The 22,963-nt window shown below is 44.5% G+C and overlaps 1 protein-coding gene across 1 annotated transcript in view; it reads left to right on the top strand.

Annotated features, from left to right (window-relative positions):
* The first annotated feature begins 6,767 nt into the window (after nt 1-6,767).
* PSME3 (proteasome activator subunit 3) overlaps nt 6,768-22,963 on the top strand; it is an 85,495-nt gene continuing 69,299 nt past the window's right edge. Inside the window, exons 1-2 of the mRNA XM_030220787.1 lie at nt 6,768-6,876; nt 14,001-14,033. Of these exons, the coding sequence (XP_030076647.1) occupies nt 6,835-6,876; nt 14,001-14,033 (75 nt within the window). The 5' untranslated portion in view covers nt 6,768-6,834. The remainder of the gene's footprint in view (nt 6,877-14,000; nt 14,034-22,963) is intronic.

The raw sequence follows: 22,963 nt of genomic DNA, 5'->3' as shown, positions 1-22,963 counted from the left end.
TAATAACACGAGATTTCTGGAAAGTACAACTTAAATTATTTTCATATTTCTTATACAATATAACCCAATTCCACCACATTTGGATAGAAAGAGGTGAGTTACCCTTCCAATGATTAACAATGAGTTTAAGGACAACAGATATTATAAAATCACATAGACATTTTATCAGATTCATCAGATATTTTAGGTAGGATAATTGATTTCCATATAAGTTGCAAGAACAGAGTTATATACCTCACAGACTCTGCCCTCCGGCTGTGACGTCACAGCCACTCAAGATTAAGACCCCTTGGGGAGACTGTATTCCATTGATAATTATAACATTGTTCAATTGAGGACCAGACTCAGTGGAGAGGAGTGGCCTAGTGGTTAGGGTGGTGGCCTTTGGTCCTGGGGAACTGAGTTCAATTCCCACTTCAAGCAGCTCCTTGTGACCCTGGGCAAGCCACTTAACCCTACATTGCCCCATGTAAGCCACATTGAGCCTACCATGAGTGGGAAAGCACAGGGTACAAATGTAAAAAAAAAAAAAAAGAATCCACTGAAGTGAATTATTGTGCACGCATCTTTTCGACAGCCTTCCACAGGCAGAACATTCTCACTCTGAACTGTACCCACATTACTTGTGAGATAGTGATGGGACTAATACATCTAAGAGCGTGGTAAAATTGGACTATGGATTGTGCATGAAGTTTTTGAACAGCAGTTTTGCTTAATGACACGTTGAGATAAAAGATCTCTATCACGGATTATGTGAAAGCAAGAAGCTTGTTCTCTGTTCTGTACTATACATGAAGTGCAAGTTAAAATGTATCCATATATAGGGTATACAAGGTTTGAATGATGGTTGGCGAGTGGTTGTGAATATCAAAGTTTGTTATGAGGGATTGTGGACACATGTTGTTTAATAAATAATAGTTGTATATCAATGGTAGTCCGGAGTACATTGAATGAATGCAATTAAATTTTAACTGCCACACCCTTGACCATTCTTCAAAGGTTTGGAGATCCCTTCTCATTGTTTCTACTCCCTCCAGGGTATCCACTCTATTGGCTATTTTTGTGTCATCCGCAAAAAGGCACACCTTTCCTTCCAACCCTTCAGCAATATCTCCCACAAATATCAAACATATAAACGGCGAGTGACCGTACTCACTCGCAAATGCGCAATAGAGACTTCCCTCTCTGCCCTGCCCCCGCTTCAATACGTGATGAAGGGGTGGGACAGAGAGGGAAGTCTCTACTGGCATGCTGCAGACATCGGAACCGCTCCCCCCTCCCCGGAGTCGCCGCCGCCCCTCCATCTGGCCCGAGCACTGTGAACTTACATTAGCACGCAGCAGCAGGCACATCAGCAAAGCTGCCGTCAGGCTTCCTTCTCTGCCTTTGTCCCGCCCTTGCTGACGTTACGTCACACGAGGGCGGGACACAGGCAGAGAAGGAAGCCCGCCCTGACGGCAGCTTTGCTGATGTGCCTGCTGCTGCGTGCTGATGTAAGTTTACAGTGCTGCTCGGGCTGGGTAGAGGGTCGGCGGCAGCAACTCCAGGGGGGGGGGGGCTTGGAACCCCCCCATTCCAAAAGTAGCCCATTTTCATGGGCTTAACGGCTAGTATTAAACAGAATAGGCCCCAGCACCGACCCCTGAGGAGCTCCACTACTCACCTTCCTTTCCTCCGAGCGGATTCCATTTACCACCACTCTCTGCCACCTGTCGGTCAACCAGTTTCTTATCCAGTTCACCACTTTCGGTCCTAAGTTCAACCCTTTCAGCTTATTCACGAGTCTTCTGTGGGGGACTGTATCAAAGGCTTTGCTGAAGTCCAAGTAGATTACATCTAGCGCATGTCCTTCATCCAGTTCTTTGGTCACCCAGTCAAAGAAGTCAATAAGATTCATTTGGCAAGATTTTCCTTTGATAAAGCCATGTTGCCTTGGGTCCTGTAACTCGTCGGCTTCTAGAAAGTTAACTATCCTTTCAGCAGTGACGCCATTATTTTTCCTACCACCGACGTGAGACTTACTGGTCTGTAGTTTCCCACTTCTTCCCTGTCTCCACTTTTGTGAACAGGGACCACATCTGCCCGTCTCCAATCCCGCAGAACCTCTCCCATCTCTAAAGATCTATTAAATAAATCTTTAAGAGGGCCCGCCAGGACCTTCCTGAGCTCCTTCAGTATCTTGGGATGTATCCCATCCAGGCCCATAGCTTTGTCCACCTTCAGATTCTCAAACTGTTTAGAAGGGTGTGGTAGCCGTGTTAGTCCACTCTTAAGGTTATCAATAGAAATCAAACAAAATAAAACATGGAAAAGAAAATAAGATGATACCTTTTTTATTGGACATAACTTAATACATTTCTTGATTAGCTTTCGAAGGTTGCCCTTCTTCGTCAGATCGGAAATAAGCAAATGTGCTAGCTGACAGAAATGTATTAAGTTATGTCCAATAAAAAAGGTATCATCTTATTTTCTTTTCCATGTTTTATTTTGTTTGATTTCAAACTTATAAACTCTTTCTAACGTAAACGGCGCAGTATCCACTCCATTCCCAGACATTCCCTCGGCAGCTGACCGCGGTCCTTCTCCAGGATTTTCCTCCGTGAACACTAAAGAGAAATAATTGTTTAGCATGTTCGCTTTATCTTCATCACTCTCCACATAGTCATTCTTATTATCTTTCAGTCTCACAATTCCATTCCTATCTCTTCTCCTTTCTCCAATATATCTGAAAAAGGTCTTGTCACCTCTATTTACATCTTTAGCCATTTTTTCTTCCACTCGCGCTTTCGCTAGCCATATTTCCCTCTTCGCTTCTTTCAGTTTAATCCAATAATCTTTTCCGTGATCCTCTCGTGTTCTTTTGTATTTCTTGAACAAAGCCTCTTTTGCTCTTATTTTTTCAGCTACTTGTTTGGAGAACCATATAGGCTTCCTGCTTCTCTTGTTTTTGTTTACTTTCCTCACAAGAAGATCAGTCGCCATATTTAGAGCAGCCTTTAGCTTGGGCCAGTTTTTCCACATCTTCTGTGCCTTCCCACGCCAACAGCTCCTTCTGCAGGTATTCCCCCATTTTATCAAAATCAATACGTCTGAAATCCAGTACTTTGAGTTTTGTGCATCTGCACTCCGCCTTTATTTCAAAATATACGATGTGATGATCACTATTACATAGGTGGCCACCCATCTGGATGTTGGAAACACTACCCCCATTCGTGAGCACTAGATCCAGCATTGACCCTTCCCTCGTGGGTTCCATCATCATTTGTCTGAGCAAGGCACTTTGACAGGCATACACAATCTCCCTACTTCTTTCCGATTCTGCAGACAGGATATTCCAATCCATATCAGACAAATTGAAATCTCCCAACAGTAGCACCTCCAATTTCATACCAATCTTTTGAATATCTTCTAGCAGATCCTTGTCTAACTTCTTCGTTTGCGCAGGAGGTCTGTAGATAACTCCCATGTGGATACAGGTTCTATCTTCTCTTTCCAGGACAATCCATAAAGCTTCTTCCTTTCCCCTGGTTCCCCGCATTTCAGCCTCTCTAATATAGACATCATCACATGACTAACCACTCTATTTCCCTATTTAGCCCATAGGGGGCCACAGTGTTCCATTTGTGATATTTACAGCGGGACTATTTTGAACTGCTTAATTGGCCAAATCTGCAACTGTACAGACAACCTGAGAAGAACTGGTAACACTCTGATAGCATTCTAGCGAGTGTGTTGCCGCAGGCTGGACAATTGTTATAGATATGGCATAAGTCTCACAGTATGAGCCATCACAAGAACACAATATAAGAAAACCAATGGGCTGCATTAGCCTATTTAGTTAAGTTTCCACAAACGAGAGATCTGTTTGACAGAAAATGTTTTTATTATTTTGACTTATAAACCACTTGTCCCTGAAATATGCTCAAACAGAATAATCCATTTGTGTATCTAAAAGGTAAAGTTCTACACAACAGATGAAGATGTGATTACATGTGTCCCAATGAAAGGAGAGTTTAATTCTACTTCCATTTCATTTCAATATATTCCATCATCTTTATAACACCATGCTTCTCAAGGCAGATTACAACAATTAAGATGAACCCATCAGGAAACAGGATATCCTCACTGAAATTTGGCCATCTGTATTGTATATAGTGTATTTATTTAGACCCCCTTTTACTAAGGGGCACACTCAGTTTTTTAGCGTGCTAAATGTTTGAGACACCAATGCATTCCTATGGGCGTCTCTAATGTTTAACGCACCCATAATTTTAGCAAGTGCTAAAAACACGAGCGCACCTTGGTAAAAGACACCCTTAGTTTTTAGTGTACAAACATGACATCAAAATACAGAGTTTAAAATTATTTTAAAGCTGTTTTTTCAAATAAATTAAAAAGCTGTCCAAGAAGTAAAAAAAGTTGTCCTCCACCTTTTAAGGCACTGCCTATCCAAATGAAACAGCTTTATACTTGTTACAGATGGACAAAAAAAAATGACAATGTGGATGCAACAGTTCATAGGTTTGCTTGCTTTGTTTTGAGTGAACGGGGATGATGGCTGCGCTGGGAAGGGGAAACTCAGATAGTCCTAATTGGCTTCCTTGCTCAGAATGGTCTAGATAAGCTCACATCCGCTCCTGTTTATTAAACCTCCTTGGTTTGTAGTTCCTGATTTTTCCCATTGAAATCAGCGCTGGTCTCAAATTTTCCTCCTGGAACTGGACAGCTTGGCAGCTCTGAGTGTGGTAGAGCTGCTGCCAAGTTATCAAGTTCAAAGGGAAATTTTGCATTTTGGAACTGGCAATGCAGAGCTCAATGGGTAAAAACCAGGGACTACAAATCCAGCACTGCTCTGGGATGCAAGTTCAAATCCAGGCCAAGCCAGACCACGTCCCTTTCGCAACTGGGTAACCCATTCTCCCCACGGTCCTCTTTTGCTCTTCCTGAACTCCCGATAATTTCTTGCTGTCCTCTCCCCCCCCCCCCCCCCCCGCTGCCTTTTTTTTCCATGACATTTTATTAATTTATAATGAACATACAAAAAATTTGCTGCAAAAAAATGACTATAACTAAATTGCATGCAATACAGTCTAATGTTTAACAGGAAAAAGGCCTCAAAGAGCTTACAGATCTTTAATATATCTGTTTAAGTTAGAACGGATCAAAGGATCTTGCCTTCATCATCGGCCAAAACCTTCTGATGTAACGTATTTTCCTGCTAGTGTAGCATGTCTCAGTTCTACTGTTCAATTACATGAGCAATTCTTTCCCATATACAGTATCGTAATTAGCACCGTCACTTATCTTTTAAGTTGGTGCTTCTGGACCGTGTTGTCCAAATTAGTGCTGTGCTGCACTCTCCTCTGCTCATGTGCCGAGCCGACGGTGGCCAGCGTTTCGCAAGGCTGCTTCAGCCGTGCTGTCCATTCTCCCATGTGACACCGAGACCCTGAAGCAGCCTTGCGAAATGCTGGCCACCGTCGGCTCGGCACATGAGCAGAGGAGAGTACAGTACAGCACTAATTTGGACAACGCGGTCCAGAAGCACCAACTTGAAAGATAAGTGACGGTGCTAATTACGATACTGTATATGGGAAAGAATTGTTCATGTAATTGAACAGTAGAACTGAGATAGTTAAAATTTAAAGTTGATAATTATATTATATATCTTCAATTTGTTATTTTCTAAATTGCATAAGTTTATGTGTATTCATAAATGTATTTTGAAAATCATAAATAAAAAAAAAAAAAAAGAACTGAGACATGCTACACTAGCAGGAAAATATGTTACATCAGAAGGTTTTGGCCGATGATGAAGGCAAGATTCTTTGATCCGTTCTAGCTTAAACAGATATATTAAAGATCTGCAAGCTCTTTGAGGCCTTTTTCCTGTTAAACATTAGACTGTATTGCATGCAGTTTAATTATAGTCATTTTTTGCAGCGGATTTTTTGTATGTTTAGTATAGCTTATCTGCACCCGAGTGATATATACTTTAGTTAATTTATAATGATATACAGGGATAAGAGATGCAAAATACAAGGAATAATCAAATAGATAAAAAGATATCAATATTAATATGTATATAACAGAGGAGAGAAAGGCTAGGAGGGTAAAGGCGGGGAGAATAGGGAAAAGCAAAATTATAAATAAAATCAATACAGAACCTGCAATTTACATAGAATTAGATAAAATTAATAAATACAATTAGAAAGAACCAAAAGGCTAGGTACAAAAAATACAATCAAATATTATGGAGAGTTGTTGTTTAAAGAAAGGTAAGTTTTTAAAGGCAACCACACTTTGTCAAAATATAACACATTTTTAGCTTTGATGGCTAAAGATAAGTGAAATTTGTAAAACAGAATGCCACCAAAAGTGAGAGTTAAGAAAGGAGTTATCCTTCCAATTTGCTAAAAGCGTTTTTAGACCTATAGCAATTAACCTATCATACAATTTGGAGGAATATTTATCTAAAACCTTTTCAATAACAGGCGAACCAAATATGATTTTACTGATTGAAAGTATTTCAGATAAGTGAAAAATATGAGAAATCACACACCAAATATTATTCCAAAATTTGAGGGTTTTACAACAATCAAAAAGAATATGATTAAAGGTTCCTATAGCTGATTTACAAGACCAACACAAGTTATTACGCCTTGGCCGCCATCTTGCGGTTGGTACAGGCTAGCGAGCGCGCGCGATTGGCGGCGCCGCGGCCGCTTACGTCCGGGTCGGCGCGTGCGCTGCGTCGTGCCGTCGGGAGTGCTTCCGGCGGCCGAACACGCGCGCAGGTCCCGTCCTCCCAGAGCCCGCAACGCTCCTCGCGCCATGGCCTCCCTGCTCAAAGTGGACCAGGAGCTGAAGAAAAAGGTGAGGCTGTTGGGGTGGGCCCTCGCGTGTTCTTTCCCTGCCCCCTTGAAACCCCTCATTCGGTTTCCCTGTGTGTGTGTCCCGCCCGGGTTCCTTTAGCCTCGCGCCCTGGGCTTGCCACCGGTCGCTTATCGCTTCCTTGTTAGTTGTGTTTGGTGGCGGAGGAAAGAGCTCGGGTCACGGTTCTCTTTCCTTTCCACCTCTGCAGCACAAATGATAAGGCATTCGAGGGCCTCCAATATCAGTCCCTGTCACGTTTACGGTGCTGCCTTCCCCGGCCGGGGGTTGTGTGTGAGTGACGCGAATTTTGGCGTTCTGAGGCGATGACGTCACGCAGAGCCTTAGCAGCCATTGACCCGGGTCTGCAGGTGACATCTGTGCTGAGGTGTGATGTGATACCACGTCATCAGGCTTGTCCGGGCAGCAGTGTTTTTTCAGGGTTTGTGACTCGGTTGGCTTTCCTGGAAACGGTTGGGTGTATCCACCAAGTTTACCATTGGCACCCTCTGAGGTAGGGGATCAAAGCCGAAGATGACGGACCCAGAAATTTACGAGCGGGTTGGTTTTATATCGTTTCTTTCTACAGCTCTACGAAGAGTTGCTTTTCTTACTGGTCTAGGACACATTTTTTACTTAGTAATTTTCTTATTTATTTGTTACAATTGTACCCCACATTTCCCCACCTATTTGCAGGCTCAATGTGGCTTACATAGTACCGTAAAGGCGTTCGCCAAGTCCAGTAGAGGAACAAATACAAGATGATGATGTGGTCGAATAAGGAAGGTGTATTTCAGGTACATTAGGGTCAAAAGTAGGGAAGGTTATATAGTGCCCAGTATGATCTTTGGTTTTGCTGTGTTGCAGAGTTTAGGTCTTTATGTTGGGTCGGTAAGGTACGCCTTTTGGAACAGGTTGGTTTTTAGTGATTTCCTAAAGTTTAGATGGTTGCAGATTGTTTTCACAGCTTTTGGCAGTGCGTTCCATAATTGTGTGCTTATATAGGAGAAGCTGGATGCATAGGTCGCTTTGTATTTGAGTCCTTTGCAGTTTGGGTAGTGGAGGTTTAGGTATGTTTGTGATGATCCTGTTCTGTTTCTGGTTGGTAGGTCTATGAGGTCTGTCATGTATCCTGGGACTTCACCGTAGATAATCTTGTGGTCCAGGGTGCAGATTTTGAAGGTGATACGTTCTTTGATTGGTAGCCAATGCAGTTTTTCTTGGAGGGGCTTGGCATGTTCGTGTCGTGATTTACTATCAGCCTGGCTGCTGTGTTTTGAGCGGTTTGGAGTTTCTTTGTGAGTTGTTCTTTACATCCCGCATAGATTCCATTGCAGTAATCTGCATGGCTTAGTACCATTGATTGTATTAGGTTACGGAATATTTCCCTCGGGAAGAAAGGTTTGACACATTTTAAGTTTCCACATTGAGTGGAACATTTTCTTTGTGGTGGAGTTTACTTGATTTTCAAGTGTAAGATTGCGGTCAATTGTAACGCTGAGTATTTATAAGCTATCTGAAATGGGGAGGGTGTGGTCTGGGGTGTTTATGGTTGTGGGTTTGTAGTTATTGTGTTGGATTGAGAGGATGAGGCAGTGTGTTTTTTCATGTTCAGTTTCAGTTGAAATGAATTTGGCATAATGACAAATGATGTGTACTGCTATGTGGAAGGTCTCAGGTCTGATTCTTGAACCGAGTCATGGTTATTGCTCAAGGGAAATACCTGTGGCTGGGCTTAGAGACCATCACTGCAATGATCAAACTAGGCATGTACGTGGGTGGGATGGGGTGGGGTGGGGGGGAGTGCAGATAAAGGGAAGGGTAGCTGTGAATGGGATACCTGTTCCTGGTTCCCACAGAACTGGAGGCCTTTTCCAGTTGCAGTTCGGGTTGAGTTACATGCAGTTGTTTTCTTGGCCCTGGAGGTCTTATAATCTGTTTGTACCTGAGGAAATGGAGAGTTAAATAATTTCCCAAGATTACAGGGAGCTTCAGTGGGATTTGTACACTGCCTTCCCTGGTTCTCATCCTGCTGCTCTTACCATTAGGTGGCTACTCCACTGCAGAAGAGCAAAAAGAAAAATAAGTCAAGGCTTGAATTATGGTTGGGTCTGTGACGTGAACAGGAGGAGAGTGGGAACAGAATCAGGCTCTTCAATGAACAGATCAAGAATGTTCAATGTAGAAACAAAATTTATTGAAAGAAGACTCAACACGGTACTATGTTTTGGCACTGAAAGTGCCGCCTTCAGGAGCCTATACAAATAAAGGGAGATATACATTAAAAATTAAAATATTAACAAAAGTAGATGTCTATAAAATAAATATACAAATGTCAAAAGGTTATACTAAAATGATAAAGTAGGCTACAAGGTAAAACAATTATTTAAAAAAGCAAGAATATGGACAACAGGAAATATAACTGAGGACAAGATGATACAGGAACAGATATGGCTAAAAATGTAGATATAAAAAATTTATATATATAACAACAAGAGAAACAAGAACTAGCTAGTGTGCAGTATTTTTTGAACAGGACTAAAAAAGGTATATAAATGATGTTCTTAAGAAAAATATCAATAAAATAGGTTTATATGTGTTCAAAAGCATAGGTGTATGTATGTCTAATAAGCGATATGGGAACTAACCTTGGTAAACATGTATATTAAAAAAATCCTTATGGACAAAGTCGTCAGAAGTAAATCCTTAAAAACGTTATGGTCTGAAAAAAATTGCGGTACATTATATTGTGAAAAGCAATGTAAATTATGCAAATGGTAGAACACCTGATGTGTGTTAGTAGTATCAAAACTGTGATGAAAGAGGTGCAAAAGGGTGGCTAAGAAAAAAGAAAATAAAGAGGTGGACTAAAAAGTGAAGCATATGCTAACGAGACAAAAAAGTGAAGGATGTACATAATGGTAAAACAGGATAGAGACAAAAATAATGATGTTTATATTCTGTAAAATGCAAGGGGAATAAGGGGCATTTTTTGTGGCTATGGAAGGAGGTTTATAAATCGCCAAGGGCCCTGTTTACTAAGCTGCGTTATAGGCACATTAGTGTTTTTAGCGCACGTTAACTGTGTATGCGCCTACATGGTTAGCATGCACACTAATTGTAGGTGCGTTAAAAACGTTAACGCGCCTTAGTAAACAGAGCCCCAAGTGCGGATAGGTTGTGTAGAGGAGGTAATTTACAAAAGAGATTCTTATCGTGAGGCATGACACAACAGTGAAAGACATAAGCCGTGGAGTGGCAGAGTGAGCCTTACATATATTGACAGTAACAGACCCAATGAAAACTGGCAACTTTGACTATGCAGGGGAAAAAAACTGGTGATGCCGAAAATGTGTAGGAAGTCGCACGTAGGCTGGTGATGAAGTCTAACAATCTAAGTATGTGAAGAAAGGAAAAACTTTATATAGAACTGAAAAACAGGTGTTGTGTGAATGCTGTTAGGTGACGTGAATATATCTAGAAAAATATATTGCGGGTCAGAGCTCAGCACATATATGGCTGAAACGCTGTAAAGAAACTTAAGCCATGAAGAGGGAGGAAACTGTTAGTGGTTATAAGTGGAAAGACGGGAAAGTGATGTGTAAAAAAGCCGATTGCCGAACTATCAAACGATCGGCAACTGGTAAAAGATAAAATATATGCTGTTGGATAAATGTAGAAAAACTGGTTCTTACCTTTTAAAAAGACCTTTGTTAGGTATGATGGAGAGTATGGCTTCTCAGCGCCACTGGTATACAGAAAAAGAGCGCACTGTTTTCAGGTGGATGTTAATTATCGGTTTCACCTTGGCTGTTCCTAGTTCCAGTAGCATGACATATCACTGATGTTTGTTGATGATTTGACTGGTAGATAAAAATTGATGGTTAGATCACTTTCGTGGCCGTTAACTGCTGGATTTCTGTTTTGCAGATTAGAATGAAAATTGTCCTTCACTAGTACATTGGCTAGTGAACCTTTTGAAATTTAATATGTGCAAACCTTATAGAAGAGCATCCAATGCATATATGCACCTCACTGCTGATTATTGGCACCATTGATGCGCTCGTGGCGTATTCTTCTGGGCACCTGTTTTATAAAAACGCCCTGTTAATGCACTAAGGTCTCATTGCAGTATGTGTTCTATTAATATGCTGTGTGTAGCACTTCAAAGGTATGCCCTAAAAAATGTTTTGTTCATGATTAAACTAATAGCATGTAAATTACTGCAGCATTGAAAATTGTGCTTGAGTTGGATAAAAAAACGACATGGTAATATGCAGCCGATTGGTGTGTGAGCAGAGATTGCTTCATGCCAAGGAGATGGCGTGATGTCACAAAGCTGAAGCTGGTCTACCCAAGGAGGATTTTATTCTCCCCAATGCAGCTGCTGCCATCTTGGTACACCCAAAACAATGTAATTGATAGGGTGACAAGTTCCGCCTACTGGCTTCAGTCCAGATAATGGGCAAGCACATTCCTGCTGTCTCCTGTTCCAACCTCTGTGGTTCATGCCCTGATGGAAAAGGAGACAAAAACAAACAAAAAAAACCACAAAGCAGAAAACCACTGGACTCCACAATCCTTTCCCTGTCCTCGGTACCTGATCAAAAAAGCCCCCACACAAAATAGCCCCGTCAAAAAAGCTCCTGACATAACAACCACTGTCAAAACGGCCTGCCCACAATATAGCCCCTGACAAATTAGCCCCCCAACAAAAAGGGCCCGATCAGGCTGCCCAGAATATAGCCTCCAGACAGGAGTAGAACTTACCTTGCGGCATACTGCAAGAGGATCTGCCCAAATTTACTGTAGAGGATCTATGTATTCGAGGAGAACTGATCCCCGGAAGTTTTGTCTGGCTTGTCTCTGCCACATCTCGCCTATGCGGTAACCGGAAGTTGCAGTAGAGATAAGAATTCTGGGTTTGGCTGGTGATAAGTTTTCCTTGAATACAGGAAGTCTGCTGAAGTCTTTGCTTTGAGCTAAAGTTTTTAATACTAATTTTATAGGTAACAATGATTTATTTATTTATTTATTGCATTTGTATCCCACATTTTCCCACCTCTTTGCAGGCTCAATGTGGCTTACAACGTGCCGTTATTAGTAGATAGTAGATTAGGAGATAGCAGTTAGTGTTACATGGATCGAAAATTAGACAAGTAAATATAAGTAGAAAACATTACTGATAATAGGTAAGGTGGAGATGTCATAGAAAATAGCGTACTCGAAATTCAGACAAGTAGATATAAGGAAGAACATTGTTGATAATGGTAAGGTTACGATGCATTACATTTCTAGTTGCTGCTCTTATTGGTATCCCTTGTTGAATAGGTGGGTCTTCAGGGATTTGTGGAAGTTAGTTTGTTCATAAGTAGTTTTTAAGCTGCGCGGCAATGCGTTCCACAACTGTGTACTCAGGTAAGAGAAGTTAGACGCATGCGTTAGTTTGTATTTTTGGCCTTTACAACTGGGGAAGTGCAGATTAAGGAATGTTCAAGATGACCTTTTAGCGTTCCTGGGCGGCAGGTCTACCAGATCTGACATGTAGGCTGGGGCATTTCCGTGGATGATAAAACTAGTTTTAGGTTAACTTTCCGTGGATGATAAAACTAGTTTTAGGTTAAGAGTTCCAACACAGTCTATTTGGGTAAATGCCTTTGTTAAGATAAACAGACTGTGTTGGAACTCTTAACTAATACTAACCCTAACTACTAATACAAGCTCATTGTCCATAGCCACTGTTGTCTGAGGAAATAAAACCTTAGAAAGTGATCTAAGCATTGTGAGCAATAGGGCTTAATTACACTATTTTCACTAGTGTAATTAAATATCAGAACTATATTTCTCATGATATCTTTGATTAATACAGTAGCATAATGTTAAAATTTGGTTCTTTCCTCAATTTCCTCGCTACTAATTTGTTGGGGTCAATTGTGTTTTCCTGGTGTGTTCGTACATCACTTTGGCTCTGCAGATCAAGGCAATTGATAAGCATTAAAAAACATTTCACAGATTCTAATTTGTAGGTTGTTGATTTGGCATGCACTACATTTAAGGAGCATTAAAAAAAATACTGAATGCACACTAATACATACAAATCTCTGGTGCCCCCCAATCTGTGAACCTATCCAACCAGAAGCCTTGGTTTAATCTGATTAATTAGCATGTTGTTGGAAGAATAGTTTTCTTAAACAGCAGATCATGAATACCACTTGGTAGCTATAGAAATTTGTTTATATATGCTTTATACAATGCAATGTTGGCAGGGGCCTTTATCAGTGAAGATTTCACTTATAGTTTATCTTTTTTTGTGATGGGTTATTTTGTGGGAGGGGTTATTTTGTTCTGGGCCAATTTGTCAAGGGCTGTTTTGTCGGGACTATTTTGTCAGGGCTGTTATGTCGGAGTGCCCCTGTCCCCCTTACCCTCAACCCATAAAATTTCCCTTGTGGCCCATTGGACCCCAGATACCTTGATGGCCCCTGAGCTGGCATAAAGGTCCAGTGTTAAAAAAAAAAAAGTAAGATTTTATTTATTTTATTTTTTTGTAGTAACCTCGGGGTCAATGTCTTAATCAGTAATTTGCATGTGTTTTTGCATACCTTCTGTGCTACCCTTTAGCGTGGTGGTTGTATGCTGATTTCCTGTGCTAATATTTCTTACTGCATTGGGAGTAATATTACTGAGAATATCCAATGGTAGTGCTGCTTACTGTATCGGGGCCTAACTGGTTTTAATATGCACTCATTTTTGTGTAGACATTGAACATTTAACATGTTCTAAAATGCTATTTAGCATCTATTAAATAAAAAAAAAAAATAAAACCTCCCATTAAAGCAGAGAAAAAGAATGGTACAGAAATATTTGGTTGCATCCCCCTGTTTCACATTGAGTCTCTCATCTTTGCATCAAAATAATTTTCCTTGATACCTTTTGCACTCCACTGTTATATGATCCAGCAAATGCAGATAAAGATTTTTTTTCTCCACCACTAGTACTATACAGATGTCCACTTAAAGCAGTTTCAGTGTGAGGGTCTAATGATCAGGGCTTGAGAACTCCTGAGTTTGGTTTGACACTGGATGCATTTTTCTAGATGATTTTAACTTTATTTTCTCTTGTTTTAGGTTGACTGCTTCCGGGAACGAATCACAAGTGAGGTGAGCATTCTAGCTCCTGTTTCACATAGTTCCTATGGCATGTAATTTTGCAATGGGGTTAGCTGACTTAAGGGGTAAATTTAATGGTAGGTGCTGTCTGCTTTCTAAGGAGATTTTCAAAACAGAAACAGTGTCAAAATATCCTGAAGTCAAATGATGCATGTTAGTGAGAGAGATGTGTAAGGCACTTTATAAAGAACCACATTGTTTCTCTCACCTTGGCTTCCTGATTCAACTTGTAGAAAATGTTCACTTTTCTAGTCATCAACACACACATTTGTTTCTTATAAGCCACAGGTGTTACTTTCAATAGGGAGAGAGGAGAGAACAAAAGAAATGTTAATATAAAAATAAATACAACCTGATATTCAGCTGGGCTTACCAGCATTTAAAATTAAGAGCTTTCACCAGTGCTTAACATAAGTTGTCTTAATGGGTCAGGCAAATGGTCCATTTATCCCAGTATCCTGTTTCCAACAATGGCTAGGTCACAATGAGGCATATTTTCAAAGCACTTAGCCTTCCAAAGTTCCATAGGTTTCTATGGAACTTTGGAAGGCTAAGTGCTTTGAAAATATACCTCCAAATACCTGGTAGAGTCCCAAAATGTAGCAAGATTCCATGCTACCAACCCCAGGGTTAAGCAGTGGCTTTCCCCATGTCTACCTTAATAACAGTTTATGGACTTTACCTTCAAGAATTTAGCCAAATCTTTTTTAAACCCTGTTGTGCTAACTGTTTACCGTATCCTCTGGCAATGAGTTTCAAAGCTTAACTACATGTTAGGAGAACATATTTTCTGTCACTTCACTCAACGTGGAATTAAACTCTGGAATTCGTTGCCAGAGAATGTGGTAAAGGCGGTTAGCTTACGGAGTTTTAAAAAGAGTTGGATGGCTTCCTAAAGGAAAAGTCCATAGACTGACTTGGGGAAAATCCACTGTTTCTGGGATAAGCAGTATAAAATGTTTTGTACATTTTTGGGATCTTGCTGGGTATTTGTGACCTGGATTGGACACTGTTGGAAACAAGATGCTGGGTTTGATGGACCTTTGGTCTTTCCCAGTATGGCAATACTTATGTACTTATGTCTTTCAGCATGTAGTTGATAGGAGATTTATTTTGAATGTATTGCTGTATATCTTCATGGAATGTCCCCCTAGCCTTGTACTTTGTTTACTTTTTCAAAATCTATTTGTATTTACCCATTTCACTCCATTCAGGATTTTATAGACCTCTATTATATTTCTCCTCAGCCATCTCTTCTGCAGGTTGAAGAATCCTAACCTCTTTAGCCTTTCCTCATGAGTCGTTCCTATATTCAGTGGCATTATCCATTTAACTGCTACAATATACTTTTGACTGGTGACTGCCCATTAGGCTTGCTTAATTCATTTGGGAGCCTTTTTACAAGCTGAAGTAGGACTTCTGTGGCAGTGGCGTGTGGTAAGTCATCCTTACCACCGGACTACCGCATGAGCCTAGCAGTAGTGCTGGTGTGTGCTGTGCACCACCATTTCCAGTGCTCAAAAAAAATAATTTAAGTTTTTTTTAACACCGGGGGCTTACCTGGCTGTAATTGCTGCCAGGTTAGAACTGGAGCCCTTAGGAGGTGGTGAGAGCTTCCGCAGGAAATGGCGGTCCGGCATGTGCTTAACATCACAGCCATTACCTTAAAAAAAAAAAAATCCTTTTCCCACTGCAGTAAAAGGGGGCCCTCGGTGCCCGGCAAACTTACGTGCTGATGCCACCGCAGAGGTCATTTTACTGCAGCTTTGTACTGACTGAATAATCTTCCTTAAAAGTGTAAGTACCTGTTTCACCCTGGCTGTTCCCAATTCCAGTTCCTTTTTTAAACTGATAAAAGTTGGCAGTTTTATCCATATAAAGACTGAAAATACATGCATAAGAATTATGCGTTTAACAGCTGCTAGCAAACACCACTCATTTTAAAACTGGACTTATAATTCTTAAAAGTATTTCTGCAAATCTTCCCACTCCCAAAATCAGAATGTGATGTGAGCTAGAAGCCTTCAGTTCCAAACTCCTCTCACCTTTTCTGTGAAAGGGCCACTAAAAGTACGATATCGACAATTCCTTTATTTTTCTTTGTGTACAGTGGTGTGAAAACATTTTTGCCTCCCTCCCTTCTGATTTCCCTTGTTCTCCAAGTACAAGCAGGCCATCATATTCTTACAGCTGGGTGACATTATTTAATGGAGCTTGGTGTGGATGCTGACTAGTGAAATCAAGAACTTTCTAGTAACATAGTAGATGACAGCAGAGAAAGACCTGTACGGTCCATCCAGTCTGCCCACAAGATAAACTCGTATGTGCTACTTTGTGTATACCTGACCTTGATTTGTATCTGCCATTTTCAGGGCACAGACCCTAGAAGTCTGCCCAGCACTAGCCCCGCCTCTCACCACCGGCTCTGCCACCCAATCTCCGTTAAGCTTCTGAGGATCCATTCTACCGCGTGATAGAGATGTTGTAGCAAGACCTGAAGTGAGCGACCCTATCGGGGTGTTTTTATAAGGAAGAACATAAGATGTCAGTCAATCTGAAAGCTCACATTCCTTTAAAAAAAAAAGTGTTTCTTTCTTTGGGCAGAAAGTTATGATTTTCTCCAATGTGGCCAGACCAACTCAGTTGGCTTTTTTGCAGCTTAGATAGACCTTGTGTCTTGTCTGCAGGAGCCTCTTTTTTTTGTTTTTTAATCTCCTTGTAAATGGTCACATTGGAGAATTAACTCATACCTTTTTGAATCCCATTCATTTAGAAAATTTCTCATGGCTGCTACTTATTAAGGGCTAAGTAATTTGGATGTGTTTATGTTTAGCCTTTGGTTCTCAGTAAAGTGGATTTGTTTGCTGTATTTTTTTCTTTGCTTAAGTATTTTTCTGTAAGCATATTTCTGGTTATTGTTTTCATTATAGTGTAATGAAAAGTTTTCAATTAAGAAAAAGAAAACACACTTCTGGCTTCATCATTGTTGAAACCTCTCCATTGGGATTCCCTAAATGCCCTGTTATAGTGGCCTTCAAGGATACTCCATACTGAATCATGCGCTGCTGGGTGGCTTTCGGCTCCCCCCCCCCCCCCCCCCCACACATACACACATTTTGTTTAAAAACTGCTGTGTCTCCTTTTTAAATGTTAGTGCCAGCAGCCTGAGTCCATCCTTTCAGAACAGGCTCCCCCTTTCCTAGAATGTTGCCTAGTTCCTAACAAATCATTATCCCTATCTCTGCACCATCGCCTCAACCACGCATTGAGACTCCAGAGCTCTGCCTTCTCCTTGGTCCTGCATGTGTAACGGGGAGCACTTCTGAAACGTTTACTCTGGAGGATCTGGATTTCAGCTTTTTTACTTAAGAGCCTGAATTTGGCTTCCAGAACCTCTCTCCCACGCTTTACTATGCCATTGGTACCCACATTTACCAAGACAGCTGGCTCCTCCCTTCACGGTCTAAAATCCTATCTAGGTGATACGTGAGGGCCGCTGCCTTCTTTCCAGGCAAGCAAGAAACCTGCTGCTTCAGTAGAGAAACTGTGTTGTTGAGGATTTGTGCTAGCGAGTTAAACTGGAAGAGACATTTTGGTCACCATGGAGTCTCTGTAGGATTTCCTGGCGCTAGCGGTTGGAGAAAGATTAGCTACTGCCGTGAATCCAAAGTAGAAAGACATAGTTGTGGGATATTTAAGCTCTTCCTTCAAGATAAGTGGTTTTTGGCAAGCTTGCTTTTTTAATATACTTTTGTAGATATTTATATTTTGTGGAACCCTTTTATTTTATATGCTTATGCTCATTCTCCGAGGACAAGCAGGCTGCTTGTTCTCACTGATGGGTGACGTCCACGGCAGCCCCTCCAATCGGAATCTTCACTAGCAAAGGCCTTTGGTAGTCCTTGCGCGCCAATGCGCACCGCGCATGCGCGGCCGTCTTCCCGCCCGAAACCGGCTTGTGCCGGCCAGTCTTCTTTTCTCCGCGCTCGGTACGGTTGTGCTTTACTGTTCGTGCCCCGAAAAGTCGGCCTCGCGCGTCGTTTTTCGACTGCTTTCTGTGAGAAATCCCAGAAATTATTTGGATTTACCACTTTTGGTTTTTCCTCCCTCTACTTCGAGTTTTTTCGCCCCGTTAAGTTTTCTTTCGTCGTCGGGGTAGGCCTTACTTAGGCCCCGGTCGAAATTTCCCTTTTTTTCTGTGCCAAATTTCGTCTTTCGATTTCGCCGGCGTGATTTTTCCGCCCATGACATCGAAGCCTTCCAGCGGCTTCAAGAAGTGCACCCAGTGCGCCCGGGTAATCTCGCTCACTGACAGGCACGCGTCGTGTCTTCAGTGTCTGGGGGCTGGGCACCGCCCTCAGGCCTGTAGTCTGTGTTCCCTTTTACAAAGGCGGACTCAGGTAGCGAGGTTAGCCCAGTGGAACATTTTGTTCTCGGGCTCTTCGTCGGCATCGGCACCGGGGGTATCGAGTGCATCGACGTCTTCAGCGTCCAGACCTTCAACCTCGGCGGCCAGTACATCGAGGCATCGGCCCTCTGCATCGGCGCCGAGACATCGGACAGCTGCATAGACGTCGGTGGTACCGGGACCTCGTCTGCTGATGTCGTCGGACGGTGGTGCTTCGTCTGGAGTGCAGGTGAGGGCTGTCCATTCCCCTGCTGGTGGCGGTGAGCTTTCGGGTGGGTCTCCCCCTACCCTGAGGGCTCCTGCGGTACAGCCCCCCCGAGACCGACTTTCTTCGATCTCGGCCCCGAGGAAGCGACGGCTGGATTCTACGTCCTCGTCGGTACTGGGAAGCTCCGGTGACATGCTTCGTCCCAAGAAGTCGAAGAAGCATCGTCACCGGTCCCCTTCCCATGTCGGTACCGAGAGCTCTGGGTCGCCGAAGGAGTCGGCACCCAGCAGGCATCGGCACCGAGAGGACCGCTCACTCTCTGTTCAGGAGGTGTCGATGCGCTCCACTCTGGACAGCCCGGAACAGCCTCCACGCCCGGAACAGGTTCTGACGTCGACGCCTGCATCGACCTCCATGCCTTTCTCTGCAGCCGCTCTGAACGAGAGCCTCCGGGCCGTTCTCCCAGAGATTCTGGGAGAGCTGCTGCGCCCTACCCCTCCGGTACCGGCGGTGCTTGCGCCACCGGTACCGTCGAGCGTGGCGCCGGCTGGCCCATCGCCCGAGGTGAGGTCTCCGGCGTTGGTGCCGCGTGCGGTACGGCTGCCGTCGCCTCCCAGGAAGGCTCCCCAACTACGTCGGTGGAGGGAGCTTCGCCGATGCGGGTGAGGGAGTCTACCTCTCAACGCCCCCATCGTGGACGTGGCTCCACGGAGTCGAGTCGGGCACGGTTGCAGACACAGGTCCGTGAACTTGTGTCTGACACCGAGGGTGAGGCCTCGTGGGAAGAGGAAGAGGACCCCAGATATTTCTCTGACGAGGAGTCTGAGGGTCTTCCTTCCGATCCCACTCCCTCTCCTGAAAGACAGCTTTCCCCTCCTGAGAGTCTGTCTTTTGCTTCCTTTGTCCGGGAGATGTCTACGGCCATCCCTTTCCCGGTGGTTGTGGAGGACGAGCCCAGGGCTGAAATGTTTGAGCTCCTGGACTATCCTTCTCCACCTAAGGAAGCGTCCACTGTTCCCTTGCACCATGTCCTAAAAAAGACATTGCTTGCGAACTGGACCAAGCCTTTAACTAATCCCCACATCCCCAAGAAAATCGAGTCCCAGTACCGGATCCATGGGGACCCAGATCTGATGCGCACTCAGTTGCCTCATGATTCTGGAGTTGTGGATCTGGCCCTAAAGAAGGCTAAGAGTTCTAGGGAGCATGCTTCGGCGCCCCCGGGCAAGGACTCTAGAACCTTAGACTCCTTTGGGAGGAAGGCCTACCATTCTTCTATGCGCGTGGCCAAAATTCAGTCTTCCATATCATCAAGCTGATCAATCCATAGACTGGTGGGTTGTGTCCATCTACCAGCAGGTGGAGATAGAGAGCAAACTTTTGCCTCCCTATATGTGGTCATGTGCTGCCGGAAACTCCTCAGTATGTTCTCTATCTCAGCAGGTGGTGGTCACACACAGCAGCAGCTCTGGCTAGGCCTCCAAGCCTAATCCTTAGGTTTTGTTGAGGCCTGGGGTTGAGGGCTCTTTTGAGCAAGTGCAAACCTGGTGGTGCCAGGTCCCTCCTTTTCTCCCCCCTCCCGCTGGCTCCGTTTAAAAAAAAAAAAAAAAAAAAATTTTAAACGTCTTTAAAGGCGTTTAATTCGACGTTTCTTTAAACGTTCATTGCAGCTACTCACTGGGACACCAGTTCGTTACAGCTCGGAGCGGCAAGCAGGTAATTTTACCTTTTTATAGCGGGCAGGGGGTTCCCCGATTCTTCTCCTCGTGGCAATGGCGTCGGAGGGCGAGGGCGCAAAGGGTCGCTCCCCGGATCGCTGGAGCGCTTCTAGAGGGGATGCGGGGGTTTTACAACCTGATTTGCCCTTGATGGGTGATAGTTTAGTGACCGATGAATGTCCCGGTCGTTCCTCCGTCGTGGCGGTTTTTTCCCCGCCATAAACGCCCATCCCCCGCTCCTCGCCTCCGCCATCTTGGCCGGCCACGCGGCTCGGACGGCTTCTTCGGGGCCGCCCTTGAGGTTGGAGACATTAATGCCATGAACGCCCTTAATTTGGGCGACGGCACAAAAGCGGCTAAAGTTAAGCGCCGTTCTTCCCGCGCGGCTCCTTCACGGAGTTTCGCGCCGGACGCCATTTTGGATGCGCAGCATGTCTCTCCCCCGCTATTGTGAGCGCCGGTTGAGAGTGCGTCTAGGGCTGTTGCCCAGGCTGCGGAAGTGCACAGTCTGGGGGGTTTCTCCCCCGAGTTTGTTTTGCTGCTGCATCAGGCTTTCCTCATGCAAAACGCTGCCCCTGCTCCCTCTTCTGATAAAGAGGTTGAGGTTCCCAGAGGTAAACGCCCTCGGGTTGATTTCCAGGCCTTGGAGGACTTTTGTCTCCTCCGATGTAGATGAGGGCAGCGTGTCTGAGGTCTCCCAACGATCCTTTGCGGATTCCTTGGAGGAGATAGATCCCCGCTCGGATGGAGCGGATGACCCCTCTGCAGCGCGGCTTTTTAGCCCAGAGGATTTGCCCAACCTGTTGATACAGGCCATGGACACTTTGAAGATTTCCTCTCCGGAGGACGTCTCTCCCTCAGCCCCTGTTGGCTCTGCCATTATGCTGGAGACGAAGCGCCCGCCTAGAACCTTCCACGTGCATGATGCCATGCACACCTTAATTGCGGCTCAATGGGATGTCCCGGAAACGAGCCTTAAAGTGGCTAGGGCTATGTCCCGCCTCTATCCTTTGGCTGTGAGTGAACGTGAGGCCTATCTGTGGCCTACCGTGGATTCTTTAATCACTGCGGTGACTAAGAAAACGGCGTTGCTGGTGGAAGGTGGCACGGCCCTAAAGGACGCCCAAGACAGAAGATTGGAGGCGGCCTTAAGGTCGTCCTTTGAGGCAGCTGCTTTAAGTTTGCAGGCCTCAGTTTGCGGCTCCTATGTGGCCAGGGCGTGCCGGACTATGGTGCAGCGGGCTTCCCCCTTGGATCATTCCTTGAGGGCTGATTGGCCGGCCCTGGAATCGGGCTTAGCCTATTTGGCAGACTTGCTGTATGATGTCTGGAGAGCCTCAGCTAAAGGCATGGCTCAGACAGTCTCTGCGCGGCGGTGGCTTTGGCTGAAACATTGGTCTGCTGACCACGCCTCTAAATCCCGCCTGGCTAGATTGCCTTTTAAAGGCAAGCTGCTCTTTGGGGTCGAGCTGGACAAAATCGTGACCGATCTCGGCACGTCTAAGGGCAAGAAATTACCAGAGGTCAGGGCTCGGGTTAGTACTCGTCCCGATACCTCCAGAGGACGGTTGCAGGAAGCCCATCGGTACCGCCCGGGCAAGTCGGGTTCCTCTGCCCCCTCTTCCTTCAAGAGGAATTTCTCCCCCAAGCAGCATTCCTTTCGCAGAGACCGCCGTCCCGGAGGTGCTCCCTCCGGTCCTCCCCCAGGGTCTCGTACCCAATGACGGGGCCTTGGTCCACGCCCCAGTGCAGATTGGAGGACGGCTGTCCTCGTTTCTGGGCGAGTGGACCACTATAACTTCAGACGCGTGGGTGCTGGAAGTCATCAGAGACGGCTACAAGCTAGAGTTCTGCCAACCCTTAAGAGACGGGTTTGTACTCTCTCCCTGCAAGTCTCCGGTCAAGCTGTGGTAGTGCAGCAGACCTTGGACAACCTGATCCGCCTGGGTGCGGTCGTTCCGGTGCCAAAAAATCAGATTGGCAAGGGACGTTACTCCATTTACTTTGTGGTTCCAAAGAAAGGAGGTTCTGTCCGGCCTATCCTCGACCTCAAAGGGGTCAATCGGGCCTGGAAAGTGAGGCACTTTCGCATGGAGACTCTCCGCTCTGTTATAGCGGCAGTGAAGGCAGGAGAGTTCTTGGCTTCCTTGGACATCAAGGAAGCGTACCTGCATATTCCCATCTGGCCTCCTCTCCAACGCTTTCTGCGTTTTACAGTCCTGAGACGACACTTCCAGTTCAGAGCCCTCCCTTTCGGGTTGGCTACTGCTCCGCGGACCTTTTCCAAAGTAATGGGGGTCATAGCGGCCTTCCTGCTAAAGGAAGGAGTACAAGTCCATCCTTATCTGGACGACTGGTTGATCCGAGCCCCCTCTTATGCAGAGTGCGGCAAAGCTATGGACCGGGTAGTTGCTCTTTTGAGCTCCCTGGGATGGATCATCAACTGGAAGAAGAGCCAGCTGCGCCCGACTCAGTCCCTGGTGTATCTGGGAGTTCGATTCGACACCCAAGTGGGCAGAGTGTTCCTGCCAGACAATCGGATTGTGAAGCTTCAGGCTCAGGTGGACTAGTTCCTAGTAGCCTCTCC

Source organism: Microcaecilia unicolor, chromosome 12 (assembly GCF_901765095.1).
Source record: "Microcaecilia unicolor chromosome 12, aMicUni1.1, whole genome shotgun sequence".
NCBI classification, from domain to species: Eukaryota; Metazoa; Chordata; class Amphibia; order Gymnophiona; family Siphonopidae; genus Microcaecilia; species Microcaecilia unicolor.
This window is presented reverse-complemented; position numbering and strand designations above follow the sequence as displayed.